General features: G+C 37.0%; 2 protein-coding genes across 2 annotated transcripts in view; both read left to right on the plus strand.

Annotated features, from left to right (window-relative positions):
* Positions 1-5,122: 5,122 nt before the first annotated feature.
* Positions 5,123-14,518, plus strand: LOC137198613 (major histocompatibility complex class I-related gene protein-like). Its single transcript, XM_067612463.1, has 7 exons — positions 5,123-5,268; positions 10,010-10,276; positions 11,358-11,687; positions 11,791-12,093; positions 13,913-14,008; positions 14,312-14,329; positions 14,463-14,518. Exons 1-7 carry the CDS (start codon positions 5,214-5,216, stop codon positions 14,516-14,518), a joined length of 1,125 nt encoding a protein of 374 aa, XP_067468564.1. The 5' UTR covers positions 5,123-5,213.
* A 1,825-nt stretch (positions 14,519-16,343) lies between these two features.
* The window catches only part of LOC137198615 (major histocompatibility complex class I-related gene protein-like), a 4,470-nt gene continuing 3,412 nt past the window's right edge, over positions 16,344-17,401 (plus strand). Inside the window, exon 1 of the mRNA XM_067612464.1 lies at positions 16,344-16,432. Coding sequence (XP_067468565.1) covers positions 16,384-16,432 — 49 coding nt within the window. The 5' untranslated portion in view covers positions 16,344-16,383. The remainder of the gene's footprint in view (positions 16,433-17,401) is intronic.

Consider the following 17,401-nt stretch of genomic DNA (forward strand, 5'->3'; position numbering starts at 1 on the left):
CATTCTGAAATTATTTAATCAGATTTGTACAGATTTGTTTTGTTTTTTCCACATCGACTAAACACAGATCAGGTTGCTGGGCTCATATTATAGTAGCTTCCTACTTATGATTATGTATAAACGTTTTTAAAAATCTGAATAATCAAATTAAATAATATGATAAAATCACATAATTCCTAAAAAGTAAGATATTTTGTCACTATTCAAGCAAAAAAGGCAAATTAGAGAAAACACTGATAAATAGTTGTAATTCATATGCTTTGCTCACCATATGTTGTTCCACTTTCAGGAATCTCATAGCAGTGTACAGATATTTATATGACGATTTAACATTTTGATTAGATTTACACTTGAATGTATATGTAGCCATTACTAACCTTATATAAAATGATAATCAGTAAGGTTAATAAAGCTGTCTTAGTCATTATGGCAAATATGCCAACAAAAATGACCTATTAACATATCCAGCATTCATTTATGTTTTGAGTTGTGTTTTTGGCTGCCTGGCCAATGGAAGGTCAATATTCACTCTCCTTTTAGCTTTTGTTTAGTCTCAATCATTCCAAGTATAATATCTGGCTCTTAGGTTGGTAGATGTTCTACTTTCATCACCAGCTCATCACTAACTTTGTGTGTCTGAGGTTTCATGCTGGACAAAATATTTAATGTAATTAAATGTCATTATCACAAGTACAGATAAATGCATGATTATAAAAAAATGAACTTAAAAACCCTTAAAACTTCTTTCTCTTACAGTGAAACACTCGCTGAAGTTTTTTGCCACATCGTCCTCTGGAGTCAAAAACTTCCCAGATTTTGTGGTTGTTGCGTTGGTTGATGAAGTTCCAACAGGTTACTGTGACAGCATCAGTAAGACAGCAGAAGGCAAACAGGACTGGTCACAAAAAATGTATAAAGATGATCCACAGCACTTGGAGTGGTGCACGCAGCAGTGTTTATTAGACCAATATGAATACAAAGCTCACATTGACATTTTGAAGCAGCAACTGAACCAAACTGAAGGTAAGTAAAAATACTGTAAAAATGTAAAATTGTGTTTTTTGTCAAATAGCAAACGGATATAGTTGCATTATAAACACACATGTTCACATGTCCAAACACATACACAGTTTACTAAATGTGCACATATTCTTCACTCATATCTCTCCGTCTATTACCAGCCATGTAATGTGAGGGACTCTTTCAAAATGGGTCGTCAATATTAATATTATATATAGTTTCCCTGGTAGCTATGTGCTGAATTCACTGAAAAACTGAGCAAAAGGGTTCTACATTTGAATCTTGGTGTGTGTGTGTGTGTGTGTGTGTGTGTGTGTGCGTATGCGTGCATGTGTGTGTGTGTGTGTGCGTATGCGTGCGTGTGTGTGTGCGTGCGTGTGTGTGTGTGTGCGTGCGTGCGTGCGTCTGTGTGTGTGTGCGTATGTGTGTGCGTGCGTGTGCCTGTGTCTGTGTGTGTGTGTGTATGTATGTGCGTGTGTGTGCATGCGTGCGTGTGTGTGTGTGTGTATATGTGCGTGTGTGTGCGTAGGTGCGCGCGCGTGTGTGTGTGTACGTGCGCGCGCGCGCGCGTGTGTGTGTGTGTGTGTGTGTGTGTTGCCCTTCTTGTCATGTTTGGTTTGATCTGGATGCTTAAAAACTGCAGGTTGGTTGGAACGTTTGACCCCTTGATGTCAGTTTGTGTATTTCTGTGTGTTGGTCTTGCAATGAAGAGGTGACTCTTCCACATGTTCCTTGACATTTTCTAAACTGCAGCCTCACATAGGCTCCAGCCACCTGTAACCCTCTGTGGGATCTCTCTCTGCACTCTGTCTCCCTCTCAGGTGTCCACATCTTCCAGAGGATGAGCAGCTGTGAATGGGATGATGAGACTGGAGAGGTTAATAGTTAATAGTAATAATTAATAGTTAATAGTAACTCTTCTTGGAGCTTAAACATTTGTATCTTATACATTTGTCATCTTCACATGTCCTGTATTTGTCATGCGGATGATAAATGTTAATGTCATTGTAACATTATTGTTAATGCTCAGATTATTGGTGTTAGAGGACTAATTCAAGTTTTACCTGTGGTACTGATGGATGTGCTTTATTGCATATCGCAAAAATGGAAAAATTGATTTGTCTACGTGACAGTATACATCTTCTCTAAGGTCATGTGATCTGTTTTTGGCTAAATGTTTTCGCCTCAGATAAAGTTTGTCTCCACATCTACAAGTTAATAATAATTATGAATTGTTAATCAATCATCTTTTCACTGGTGAATGTAAAACATGATTTTTTGGATGTCACAGCTCTTATATGTGTCACATACATTAGGTAAAGAAATTATCTCCTGTCTGTACATGAGGTCAAATGAGAATTAGAAAAAAAAAATTTCACTTATCTTCGTTTTTTATTTGGTGAACTTCATTTTGTCTAGTGGGGCTGCTACATTTTCTAGTGTCATTCTTGTTCAATTTATTCAATTAATAATTACAATTTTCCTGAAAACCTGCTTAAGAGGTCTTCCTGTTACATCATACCTGTGTCAACCTCAAATGTTCAGATGTGTAGGCTTAAAGGTTTCCCTCCAAGTTTTGGGAAACACTCTAGTGAAGCTTGTCCCTGACATCTAGAAAGCATGAGCTTACTTTTTAAAATGTTATCAGTTGTCAAAATGTGTGAGGATAAAAGAAAAAGTTTACACTACTACAGAGGAGTACACTGAACCTTGTGACTCAGAGTGTGTCTTTCCCTATATCACCACTAGAGAGCAACATAACTCTGAAATGTCTCAGCTGTGAGGTCACCACAGAGAAACAGCTGCCAGAGCATTTCCACACCTCCAACATTACAAAGAGTTTCCTGGCTTAAAGTTTTCAACAGTTAAAGCAAGATTCTTACAAACAGTCTGTTTCCATGAAAGATCAGACCAATACAGTCAAAGTGAAAATTAAACTGTAACTTTTCAACCGTGTTACTGAAGATTTAAACACTTGCAAATTATTATCAAATAAATCCAAAACTCAGCAACAGATATACAGCAAATTACTTTTGGAAACAATCACCTGCATAGACCTCTGTACTGTAAGTGATGGTCATGATGTTTAGATGTCAGAAAGGAGGTTGGTGGTAAAATTCTTAACAGATAAATTTACACTGTTTTATTTCCTTAATGTCAGTATTGTGTTGATGACAGCAGAAACTGTCATTCAGAAACCTTTAACACAATTGTTGCATCTATAGGAGGAAACAAACATCTCACTCAGTCTTCTTCACCACATCACATTTTGAAGTCCCCACAGTCAGGTTAATGATATAAAGTGTATATAAACCCTTAAAATCAGCACCTATTTGATGTCAAATGGAGATGGGAAATCATTTATATTACAGAATGTGAAAAACACATAAAATGTACAAATAGATTCAGGTAAAATATTACCTAAATAAACTGGAAAGCTAAAGACATTCACCACAAAAATATCAAAACTACCTAATGTGAGACAGACAACATGTCTCGACCATAAACCTACATGGTTTTTTGTTTTTGATTTATATTGTCTTATTTCCTTAATGTCAGTGCTGTGCTGTTGATAGCAGAGACTGTCATTAAAAAACTGTTAATCATTAATGAAGTTGTTGCATCTATCAAAGTAAACAAACATCTCAGACAGTCTTGGACTTTACCACTTCCTCCTCCACAGTCGGGTTAATGATTATCTTCTTCGTCTTCTATGTTATTGATACTGTAGCACTTTGAATTTCACTATGAATGAAAAATGCAGTACAAATTAGATGTATTATTTATTATTATTTATTATATAAAATATGTATCCAAACTATTACAATCAGCATCTATTTTATGTCAAAATGAAATTGGAGATCATTCATATTACAGAATGTGATACACATAAAATTTGCAAATAGATTTAGGTAAAATATTACTTTTAGGGGGGAAAAATCAGTTAAGTAAATTGGAAAACTAAAGACATTCACCTAAAATATCAAAATTACTCAATATGAGATGGAGAACATGTCTCAACCAGACAACCTACACCAACTGAAGGCTAAACATCAGAGAACTACAAACTCAAAACAGAGATACACAACAAATGACCTTCATAAAACCAGTCAGAAAGTCTTTTTTTGTTGGGTTTTTTGTGACCTTGAAATATGATACAATATGATTACAGTTTGTCTAAAAGGTTTTGAACATCTCCACTTGGAGGATTAATCTGCTATTGGGCCCTGAGGCAAAGGTTTGTTGTTGGGCCCCTGTTGTCCCCCACTATACATGGCATAACTCTACAGCTGAAATGATTAGATGATTACTGATTAGTTGATTGACATTACATTAATTGACAACAATTTTGATGATTGATTAAACATTTAAGTAATTTTTCAATTAAAAAACTATTAATTCTCTTGTACCAGCCTCTGAAATGTGAATACTTGCAATTCCACAGTTTCCAGTGACAGTAAACTCAACATCTTTAGGTCTTTGACTGTTGGTAAGACAAAACAATTAATCTGAATATGTAATGTGATCTGCATTTTTAAAAACTATTTTCATTTTACACACTGGAGAATCAATCAATGTTACGATGTTACAGTTTCACTTGGCGATGTACACATGACAGTTAATACAACACAAGCAGGGATCTATTCATCACTCACCGCTGTACTACTTACTAGTAGTAGTACTCCTCTTATATGCAAAGGTCATATTTTGATCCACACCAGGATAATTCAAACCGAGATATGTGCAGTAGCCTATAGTATATGCCTGTTTAGCGATACACAGGTGGGCCCTCTCAGGTCGTACTAATCAAAGTAAAATAACTGATGTCCCAAGTCAGGCTATTCAGAACAGTTATCCACTATAAATCCAGACAGTTGTAAAAATCACCCCACTGTGCTCATTAAATCACCGAATGCACACTATTGTGAATCAGTGAACTTGTAGATCATTTTGTTTTGTACTTTCAGCTGTCAAATATGTATAATTATTACATTTGCTCCAAGGGTAAAATGTGTGTCTGTATAGATCGGTGATAGTCAGTGGGCTGGACACCTTCACGCATCAGGTGCAATATGATACTGGTGTACTTTGGTCCCACCATCCCACACAACACAGGAAGACGCACAACAAAATTAAAACGGCGACTAGTTTGTCCACTGCAGCGGTCACTAGACTCCCCAAAAAGTCACACTATGAAGACAATGGAGCTTGTTTTTCTGCTCATCTTCTTTCCTGTCACACTTTCAGGTGAGATTAACTTTAAAAACGTATTTTTTTTTAACATTTAAAAGTTGAAAATTACTTGTTTGTTTTTTAGTGAGAGGCCTAACGTGATACAATTTACTTTCATTTTCAAATTTACGCAGTTTAGATCAAGCTTTACCCGTACCATTTTTGATAAGTCGTTCATTGTAAAGGGTTTAATCAATGGCTTTAGCGATGGTAAATAAATTATTTACAAATCCTTTATAAACAGGCGCGTAATCACCGCGGGGGTATAACAAGACACATACCTGTCATGGGTCTATTACAGGCAGTGAAGTTAGATTTTACAGCGAGCCGAGCGGTTTCCGATGTTTCAGGCTTTTCTATATAGTACAGAGATTGGTCCATAACTAAAATTACAGGAAGTGCCAACATTTAGCTTGCAGAGGTGCACACACAGGGGTGGAGCAGCAATTTTAAAAGTGTGGGGGTTCTAGAGGTGGGACATGAGCACGGCAACCCCCCACCTTCAAGCAGTGTTCCAGTCTCAACATGCCAAATCAAAATGAATGCCATGCATTTAAACATTTTTTTCTACTACTGTAGTTGTAACCACTGCTTCAGCTTACCATAAAAGAATTACTGAGACCATATGAGTGTAACAACTGAGCAGAATTTATTTAGGGTCTCATAGCAGTTTACTACTTACATCCAATTATTTGTATGAATTGCCGTACTGGAGCATAGCTATCCTTATTATACTGAAGATAATCACAGAGTATCTTTATCCTACTTCCTCACATACACATGAAATTAAAGGAAACTTACACTTCCATTAAAATGAAATGGATGGTTATAGATGCATAACAAATTGAACCCTGGTAACAAATCAGTATCAGTAAAGAGTCATTTCTGAGTCCATGGACTAGTACAACCTAAACTGTCTTCATTTTTCTTTAAAAAAGTGTCTCTTTTAGTAGGAATCCAAAGGGGACCTTTAATTGTCTTTAATTGGGAAATTAAATATCTAAAGTTGTCCAGGAGGTTTTGTATCAGCAGGTGCAAATTCCTCTCCAACAGCCACAGGGAAGAAGTGGTCCCTCTTCATCTGAAGTCTTCCTCAAAGCTAACAGGAGAAAATCACATAAGCAGGTGACTTGAGGCTAGTGAGTGCAGAGAGTGAGAAACTAGCTCTCACAGGCCACAGCTACAACTATCTAAACCCTTTTTAAGCTCAATAATAAATAGTAATATTACTGTGGTCTAGCTTTAATATACAATACAAACTATAGCTCATTCTAACTTATATTAAATGCAAAACACACATTACTCCCTAACATAAGGAGTCAAACTATGACGTCTAAAGCAACATATTCCTTTGACATTTAGCTTAAAACAGCATGAACTATGTGAGTTTACATTCTGGACACAGAGGTAACTTGTACATATTCTTGCCAAAGTCCGCTCAGCATTGTGGCTAATTAGCGATTAGCTTAACTCACGATTAGCGTTTAGCATGCTAATAAACATTAATTTGGTCGATAAGATTTTACTATTAAGCAGGCAACACATTGCCATAAGACAGACAGATGTTACACATCTTAAATATGAATGCTCACCTTTTTCTATGACTATTTAAAAACGACAATAGAAGTGACTTTAAAAACCAAATTTGCCACCTGGCTTACATTTAGGATAGTTTATTTCATTTATGTTCATTGATGTTAGCTGAGTTGAGACATCACATAACAAGACAAAGTTACAAAAGAAAATTCTACATTACTAACTAGTTAAATAGCTGTTTCATACTTCTGATCTATTATTCTCTAATCTGTTATCACAGCCAGCGGTGAGTAACAGAAGCACCGTTGCTGAATGCACAAACGTAACTTTACTATACTTCAACTGTTTACTCTTCCCTGGCCTGGTGGATTGGTCAAACGGCTGTGATTGGCTGGATGACTGTTCAATTAATCTAACTTGACCAATAGGTTCTTCATGTATGGGAAACTCAGTTTCGTTTCATCAATAACTACCAATTATGTTTGCTGTGAAAGTGCGGGTGTCACAACACCCGTAACACCCTCGGCTGCGACGCCCCTGCCCACACATAGTTCTGTTGAACACAAATCAACTTTCATGTACGGTATCAGTCCGGGATTAGGACACACCGTCCCATTCTGACTAGTAGTGTAATTTGCTTCTTTTACTTCTCTCTAGTATCAATTACATAAACTGTTGAGATGTATTAATGAGATTAATTCATGTCTGAAACGTGTTGGATTAATCTGTGAATTTTACCTGTAATGTGGTTCAGGTGTCACTGACACTGAATATATTTTGCTGAAATAACAGCTTCTGTACAGTTCTTGTGTTCTGTATGTTGTTAACATCTGGCTGTGTGTCAGATTATTTCTTTTGACTTTATTAAATAGTGTCATTATTGAAATGACCTAAATATAAAACATACAACTCTAACAGGTTGTTTTAAATGTGTACTCATACTGTAACCTCAGATTACAAATAATATAATACAGTATAATGTAATATAATCTAGGCCTAATATGATATAATATGTTATAATAATATAATTATTCACAGAACAAGAATTAAGTTGAAATCTCAAAGCACAGACCTCAAGTATTACTTTAGTAAAGGAGTCTTTACATTTTGTATCTGGATTTGTTTTAAATACACAGTGAATGACACCAATGTTGTGGAAACTTGACTTTGTGGTAGCTGAGTTATTTAAAGAGCCTCTGCGTTGGCCCACCAGTTAAAGTATGAGGACCAGAGATGAGAGCCATTCAACGGTTTATTGTCTTGTTCACAGGATTTCCACTTAAATAGTTGACTTTCACAGATGATTTAAAGGCTAAAAGGAAAATGAAAACAATAATCAGTAAACAAAGGTACTGTAATAAATCTTAATCGAATCAAATCACTTGTTTGGTTATTGAACACAGAAACAGCAATAACTACAATACACTTCCTTAACTTACACAAATTATGCATCTGGTGCACAGTCAACTGGAGAAGGTAGCTGATATCACACAGAGGTCAGCATGCTGCAGCAGACAAAGGGAGAGACTGAGCCAGGCTTCTTATCAGTTCAGGTGTGGCCCGTTAGGTTGAGAATAAATCCCGCCCACCTAGGACTGGGCAGGAAGGAGGATTTTCTACAAACGATTTAATGTTTCATAAGAAGACCTTTGTGACATTAACTGTGATTTCAAAGCAATATTCTTATTACATTTACACCTTCTGAGGGCCAGTGCTGTACTGTAGATTACCTGTGAGACCGACTCAGGTGTTGCAAGACAGGAATACAACATTAACTTATAATAATGTGAAAGCTATAAGCCAAGGCATAAATCATGGGCTACATCATGTCTCAGTGTATTTTAAAACTACAGATATTCCAAAACTGTCTGCAACAAACAAAAATGTATTAACACTTTAATAACTGCATGTGTGGAGTCTATGTGACATAAGAGGAGATACTTGAGTATGACCTTGTGCTTCAGACGATGTTGGTCTTTCATTAAGTGTAATGATTCTCACTTAGACTATTAACTGCAGCTTAATGTACCAGCATCATGTAGTAAAGCACAATTTCACAAATTTTTATCATATTGCAGTATCTCTTTTAAATATAACTGTATATTTACTGCAGAGCTTAACATACCTCAGATTTTGACATGTCTGTTCACTGCTGATTAATTATTGATTAAAGTCAATAAATGATATTGATTGGTATGGAGGCACATTGCATTAAGAGCAGAAAAAACTGGAGAGATATTTTCTTCAAATAATTTGTTCTCATAATAATGTAGCATCTCCTATAGTAGGATTAAATGTACAACTAATAGCTATATTATGTTGAAGATATTTACCTCATCATTGAGAGGAAGTATCTGGTTAATATGAATTCATCAGAAACTATTTTGCAATTATGAGTTCTTTATCTTGTAATCATCACTGACCTAGGCCTGATTTAGTTGGCTTTTGTTCCCTCTTGGTTTGAGGTTTTTGATACTGATGTCATTAAACATTATTCACCAAAGTCACATTTCTGAAATTATTTTATTAGTTTTGTACAATGTTGTTTTGTTTTTTTCCACCAGACCGACTAAACACAGATCAGATTTTTTTTAAATGAAATTAATCAAATTAAATAATATAATAAAATAACAAAATTTCTACAGATTAAGATATTTTTCATTATTCAAGCAAAATAAGGCAAATTAGAGAAAACACTGATAAATAGTTGTAATTCATATGCTTTGCTCACCATATGTTGTTCCACTTTCAGGAATCTCATATCAGTGTACAGATATTTATATCAAGATTTAACATTTTGATTAGATTTACACTTGAATGTATATGTAGTCATTACTAACCTTATATAAAATGATGATCAGTAAGGTTAATAAATCTGTCTTAGTCATTATGACAAATGTGCCAACAAAACATGGCCTATTAATTTTTCCAGCATTCATTTGTATTTTGAGTTGTGTTTTTGGCTGCCTGGCCAATGGAAGGTCAATATTCACTCTCCTTTTAGCTTTTGTTTAGTCTCAATCATTCCAAGTATAATATCTGGCTCTTAGGTTGGTAGATGTTCTACTTTCATCACCAGCTCATCACTAACTTTGTGTGTTTGAGGTTTCATGCTGGACAAAATATTGAATGTAATTAAATGTTATTATCACAAGTATAGATAAATGCATGATTAGAAAAAAATGAACTTAAAAACCCTTCAAACTTCTTTCTCTTACAGTGAAACACTCGCTGAAGCTTCTCGTCACAACGTCCTCTGGAGTCAAAAACTTCCCAGATTATGTGGTTGTTGGGTTGGTTGATGAAGTTCCAACAGGTTACTGTGACAGCATCATTAACACAGTGGAGGGCAAACAGGACTGGTCACAAAAAATGTTTGAAGATGATCCACAGCACTTGGAGTGGTACACTCAGAGGTGTTTATTACACCAATATGAATACAAAGATCAAATTGACATTTTGAAGCAGCAACTGAACCAAACTGAAGGTAAGTAAAAATACTGTAAAGATGTAAAGTTGTGTTTTTTGTCAAATAGCAAACAGATATAGTTCCATTATAAACACACATGTTTACATGTCCAAACACATACACAGTTTACTAAATGTGCATATATTCTTCACTCATATCCCTCCGTCTATTACCAGCCATGTAATGTGAGGGACTCTTTCAAAATGTGTCGTCAATATTAATATTATATATAGCTTCCCTGGTAGCTATGTGCTGGATTCACTGAAAAACTGAGCAAAAGGGTTCTACATTTGAATCATGGTGTGTGTGTGTGTGTGTGTGTGCGTGTGTGTGTGTGTGTGTGTGTGTGTGTATGCGTGCGTGCGTGTTTGTGTGCGTGTGCGTGTGCGTGCGTGAGTGTGTGTGTGTATGCGTGCGTGCGTGTTTGCGTGTGTGTGTGTGTGTGTATGCGTGCGTGCGTGTTTGTGTGCGTGCGTGTGTGTGTGTGTGCATGTGTGCGTGCATGTGCGTGTGTGTATGCGTGCGCGTGCGCGCGTGTGTGTGTATGCGTGCGTGTGTGTGTGTGTGTATGCGTGCGTGTGTGTGCGCGCGTGTGTGTATGCGTGCGTGCGTGTGTGTGTGCGTGTGTGTGCGCGCGTGTGTGTATGCTTGCGTGCGTGTGTGTGCGCGCGTGTGTGTATGCGTGCGTGTGTGTGTGTGTGTGCGTGTGTATGCGTGTGTGTGTGTGCGTGTATACGTGCATGCGTGTGTGTGTATGTGTGCGTGCGTGCGTGTGTGTGCGTGCGTGCATGTGCGTGCGTGTGTGTGCATGTGCGTGTGTGTGCGTGTGTGTGTGTCTGTGTGTGTGTGTGTCTGTGTGTGTGTGTGTGTATGTGTGTGTTTGTGTGTGTGTGTGTGCGTTTGTGTGTATGTGTGTGTGTGTGTGTGTGTGTGTGTGTGTGTGTGTTGCCCTTCTTGTCATGTTTGGTTTGATCTAGATGCTTAAAAACTGCAGGTCAAGTACGTTTTGGTTGGAAAGTTTGACCCCTTGATGTCAATGAAGAGGTGACTCTTCCACATGTTCCTCAACCTCTAAACTGCAGCCTCACATAGGCTCCAGCCACCTGTAACCCTCTGTGGGATCTCACTCTGCTCTCTGACTCTCTCTCAGGTGTCCACATCTTCCAGAAGATGAACGGCTGTGAATGGGATGATGAGACTGGAGAGGTTAATGGGTTTGTTCAGTATGGTTATGATGGAGAAGACTTCATAGCATTTGACCTGAAGACACTGACATGGATCGCTCCAAAACAACAAGCTGTCATCACCAAACACAAGTGGGACAAAGATAGAGCTCAAAATGAAAGGTGGAACTACTACCTCACCCAGCAGTGCCCTGAGTTAGTGAAGAGATATTTGGACCTTGGGAAGAGCTCTCTGCTGAGAACAGGTAGAATCACATGACCTGATGTATTTTCATGGACACAACAATATTTAAATGCATCTTCTGTTTCTAACCTCCCTCCCACACCCCTCACCATTTATCTCTTCAGAGCTTCCCTCAGTGTCTCTCCTCCAGAAGACTCCCTCCTCTCCAGTCAGCTGCCACGCTACAGGTTTATACCCTCACAGAGCCATGATGTTCTGGAGGAAAGATGGAGAGGAGCTTCATGAGGACGTTGAACATGGAGAGATCCTCCCCAACCATGATGGATCCTTCCAGATGAGTGTTGACCTGAACCTTTCATCAGTCACACCTGAAGACTGGAGGAGGTACGAATGTGTGTTTCATCTCTCTGGTGTGAAGGACGACATCGTCACCAAACTGGACAAAGCAGTGATCAGAACCAACTGTGGTAAGACTGGAATACTGACTTTGCAATGGTTATTCCCTAAAAACATCTGTTGCCCAATAAAATATATACATGTCATTTGCTGTAAATGTGGTGGTAACTCTGGCTTCTGATTATACAATTTGAATAAGTTTGAAAAAAAGCTATCAGTCCTGAGCATTCTGGAGCTGTGGGTTAGTCCAGGGTTAACAAACAAAACTGCTGTTCTGCTCACTGAAATAAATGTAGTTTCTTACTTGTTACAAAACCAGGATGTTCATCCCTCCAGTAGAGTTCAGAGACTGTAGAATCAATGCAAAGGCTAAAGAACACCATTATTTAAAAAGATATTTCCTCATTTGGTGTTCTGATGATGGTGGTGGAGAGCGCTGTCTTACATGTCAGTCCAAAGTCTCCCATAGGTTTTCAGTTGGGTTGAGCTCTGGTGACTGTGAAGGCCATAGCATATGATTCACATCATTTTCATACTTATCAAACCAGTGACCCCTCATGCCCTATTGTCATCCTGGAAGAGACTCCTCCCATCAGGATAGAAATGTATCATTAAAGGATAAAGGCAATCACTCAGAACAGCTTTGTATTGATTTGCAGTGACCCTTCTCTCTAAGGGGACAAGTGGACCCAAACCATGCCAGCAAAATGTCCCCTACAGCATAACAGAGCCACCAGATCCCCTCACTGTAGGGGTCAAGCATTCAGACCTGGACCAGTTTGTCACTTGTCTGTATCTTGTGCGCAGAAGATAATAACTTATTATCTGGTGCATAGAAGGTATTATCTTGTTCTCACAAGATAATACTGTTACTATAACGCTAGAAGTCACACTTTACAAATAATGAGCTAGTAATACATCCACAATATAAAACTATCAGCAACTAACAGCAAAAATAAACACAACTGATTTGATATAACATTTACAGCAATAAAACAATGGCTCTTACACAAAACAAGAACAAACTAGAATTGTTGCTCATCTAAGGAAACGTGTGACCACGTGAGAGTGCACGCTGCAGTTTTTTTGTGAAATGTGTGCCTATTATGACATTTTGGACTACCAACAAGAAAAACAAAAGTGGTGAGCTATGTTCTGCTATCGCTCTGGAGCTTGTTGTCTGCTCCTTTTTTGAGGAAATAATGTTTTCAGCTGTGTGTGCTCAGCAGTGGGCGTCATTGCAGGTGTGTTTTGTTGTGAAATGTGTAGTGGTTGACAGCGGCAGCTAGCTGTCTTATTAGCTTGAGAACTAATATCTGCAGGGTGTTTCTAGTCAGATAGCACAGTTTTTTTTGTGTTGTTGTGTCATTTGTTGATGTTAGCAGGATAGAGGTAAGGCACTTGGGAGCACACGAAAACGTCACTTTTGTTGGATTTACGCGGAAAATCCAGCCCAGGGCCTTCACATAGAAATCAGTCCACAGGCAACTGAGAAAGTCAGGGAAGGACTCTATCTTTACATTACATTACTACCTGTTCACTCACTGGCAATAAAAAAACATTAAGATATGTAAATTGCTTCCCAATTCTATATATAGAACCTTTAAAAAGAGACATCACCTGCTCTTGGCAGTGTAGTTGAACTACTGCACTTATATTTTCAACTCTGCACATCCTGGACAATAATGAGTTTCCTCAGTGGAAAACACTCACAGGAAAAAAGCCCTTGGAGAGAAAGTCCTGTGTTTTGGGGGGATGAAAGTAACAAATGTGGTTGTAAATACTGTTGTATGATTATCATACATCATTATAGGTGAAAATACCAAAAATGGATTGGCATGCACTTGATGCACTGTGAATGTTTTGTTTTGGTTCCAGTTTCTCCCTCAGAGTTCCCTGCTGGTCCTGTTATTGGAGGTGTTGTAGGACTGCTGCTCCTGGCAGTCTGCATCACTGGAGTCTTCATCTGGAGAAGAAGAGATAATGGTGAGTGACAACAATACTTTTACTCATCATGACACCATTTAACTCCATTGTTTTAGCATATTTCAGCAACATTTCAGGAAAATATTAATTCTGAATGAATAAAACAAATAATAGTGTAACCTGGCTGATGTTCAGTAACGTGATCTCCAACTGAAGAGTTACTCTCATCTTTTACAATAAAAGCAGAAATCAGTGAAATTAATAGTGTTTCTATAAAACATGTATTACTATTTTCTTTGTTTGCTTTCATAAATTCTAACATGTTAAATTTTGAAATGTTGTAATCTCTCATCTGTATTTCAGGATTCAGGCCTGCAAACTGTGAGTAATCTGTCAGTTTATCTCTCTCTCTCTCTCTCTCTCTCTCTCTCTCTCTCTCTCTCTCGCTCTCTCTACAAATAAATGCAGTTAATAGTTTAAATTGAATTACTGACAGTTTGTTTTTCTTTTATAGCTTCAGACTCGTCATCCTCTGATCCATCTTCAGTCAAAGATGCAGCTCTTAACTGATCACAGTGAGTATTTCATCATGTCATCAACACTGTGCAGATACTGTATGAAGAATCTCTCTGTTGCTCCTCCTGAAACTAGCTACAGTATACTGATATAATACTCTCATAAATATACTGAAAGTCTGTCTTTGTTAAAAAGACTGATTTGGCAGAATTTCTCAGTCCCGTTTATATTTTGGACAAAAATCAAACATACATATAATATGACCACTAATAAGTCCAGGTTCCTTTCTATTCGTAACTCTGAATTCATAGATCAGATTTATGAGTTTCAGGTCATCAGTGGATGCAGTGAAGAATGATATCTGTGAAGATTATCTGAGAGCTGATAGAAGCATTAATGTTGATGTGAATCCTCCACTGCAGGAGTAACAACATCTGGAGATAACTGATGCTGCTGTCCAGCTGTTTCCTCAAACCTTTGGTGGAGATGAATCACTGCAGCAGCTACCAGACACCAAAGAGCCACAACGTTACTCCAGTGGGGCATCTTTTGTCTTCAGATATCAAATTCATATCAGTTAGTCATGTGATGTACTGTCTTTGATGATGATGGGAGACATGGAGCACTTTAACCTCTGCTTCTAACGCTGGAGTCAAACTTAAAACTGTAAATGCTCAACTACTCATGCTTTCACTAACAATTAGTTTACAAATACATTTTTGAATATTTAGACACTCCTCCTTTCATTGAAACTCACATATTAAAGCAATAACACTTTTTAGAGCTTATATTTGTATCTTATACATTTGTCATCTTTACATGTCCTGTATTTGTCATGCAGATAATAAATGTTAATGTCATTGTAACATTATTGTTAATGCTCAGATTATTGGTGTTAGAGGATTAATGAGGGTTTTACCTGTTATACTAACAGATGTACTTAATTTCATATCGCAAAAATGGAAAAATTGATTTGTCTACATGACAGTATACGTCTTCTCTAAAGTCATATGATCTGTTTTTGGCTAAATGTGTTCACTTCAGTTAAAGTTTGTCTTTACATCATCTACAAGATAATAATGATTAATTATGAATTGTTAATCCATCATCTATTTATTGGTGAATGTAAAACATGATTTTTTGGTGAACTTCATTTTGTCTAGAGCAGCTGCAACATTTTCTAGTGTCATTTTTGTTCTTATTTGTTCTAATAGTATTTATATTTACCTTCCATTAATAAATAAAATTCTCCTGAAAACCTGCTTAAGAAGTCTTCCTATTACATCATACCCGTGTCTACCTCAAAAGTTCAAAGTTTTGGGAAACACTCTAGTGAAGCTTGTCCCTGATACCTGGAAAGCAGGAGCTTACTTTAAAAAAAATCAGTTGTCAAAATGTGTGAAGATAAAAGAAAAAGTTTACAATACTGCAAACACACACACACACACATACCACAAATTTTCATTTGTTAATGAAGGAGTACACTGAACCTTGTGACTCAGAGTGTGTATTTCCCTATTTTACCACTGGAGAGCAACATAACTCTGAAATGTCTCAGCTGTGAGGTCACCACAGAGAAACAGCTGCCAGAGCATTTCCACCAACACCACTTCCTCCCCCACAGTCGGATTATAAAGCACTTTAAACTGCCTCATTGAATAAATTGTGTTATATGACTTTAAACAGCTGCTCATGTCACTACATGCTATTAAAGTTCTTGTAAATAACAAAACAAAAAAACACATTTCCTGCATTTTCCTGTTGAATCTGATCAGCCAGTCAGATATTGAATTTACTCCTCCTGGTAACACATCATGCACAGCTATTTATAATTTCTATTGGTCATTTCATTTGACTGTACACACTGTTAACAGTCTTTCTTCCATCACAGTGTTTTTTAATGTCTGTATTGAAGCAAGATGAAGGATTTCATAGTGTTGCTTCTCTTTTGCCATGTTGCATCTCCAGGTAACTGAATAATCTTTTTTGAATAGTTATGTAACTTCTATTTCAGCAGTTATATTTATATTTTAAAATATAATTGCACCCTATTCATAAACTGCACATTTACTGCAGAGATCAACATACTTCAGATTTAAACATGTCTATTCACTGCTAGTTCATTTTTTGTGGTTTTAACAAGTGAAACCTGTGAGAGGTCTTCCCATTCTCTTGAATGAGAAAGTGTGTCCAAACTTCTGACTAGTACTGTATTCTCCTCTTTTACTTCTCTCTCATATCTGTTACATAAACTATTGAGATGTCCAATGAAATGCAGCTATTAATGAGATTAATTCAGGTCTGAAACGTGTTAAATTAATCTATGAATCTAACCAATAATGCCGTTCAGGTGTCTCTGAAGCTGAATATATTTGGGGTTTTGCAGAGATAACAGTTTCTGTACAGTACTGATGTTCTGTATGTTGTTAACATCTGGCTGTGTGTCGGATTATTTCCTTTGACTTTATTGAACAGTGTCATTCATTGAAATGAGTTTAAATATAAAAAATAAAACTGTAACAAATGTTTACTCATGCTGTAAACTCAGATTATAGATTCTGTACTGCAGTATAATATAATCTAGACCTAATATGATATAATATGTTATAATAATATAATTATTCACAGAACAAGAATTAAGTTGAAATCTCAAAGCACATACCTCAAGTATTACTTTAATAAAGGAGTCTTTACATTCTGTATCTGGATTTGTTTTAAATACACAGTGAATGACACCAATGAATTAATGTTTCATAAGAAGACCTTTGTGACTGTAACTGTGATTTCAAAGTAATATTCTCATTACATTTACACCTTCTAATGGCCAGTGCTGTACTGTAGATTACAAGAGTGTTGCAAGACAGGAATACAACATTAACTTATAACATAATAATGTGAAAACTATAAGCCAAGGCGTAAATCATGGGCTAGTCCACG

Source organism: Thunnus thynnus, chromosome 15 (genome assembly GCF_963924715.1).
Source record: "Thunnus thynnus chromosome 15, fThuThy2.1, whole genome shotgun sequence".
Classification (NCBI taxonomy): domain Eukaryota; kingdom Metazoa; phylum Chordata; class Actinopteri; order Scombriformes; family Scombridae; genus Thunnus; species Thunnus thynnus.

What these genes read in the sequence shown, in the direction of transcription:
- LOC137198613 (XM_067612463.1), top strand. Translation starts at nt 5,214, where the DNA reads ATGAAGACAATGGAGCTTGTTTTTCTGCTCATCTTCTTTCCTGTCACA. An exon ending in GCAACTGAACCAAACTGAAG is followed by an intron (nt 10,277 to 11,357) that starts GTAAGTAAAAAT and finishes CATAGGCTCCAG; the next exon opens with CCACCTGTAACCCTCTGTGG. An exon ending in AGTGATCAGAACCAACTGTG is followed by an intron (nt 12,094 to 13,912) that starts GTAAGACTGGAA and finishes TTTCTCCCTCAG; the next exon opens with AGTTCCCTGCTGGTCCTGTT.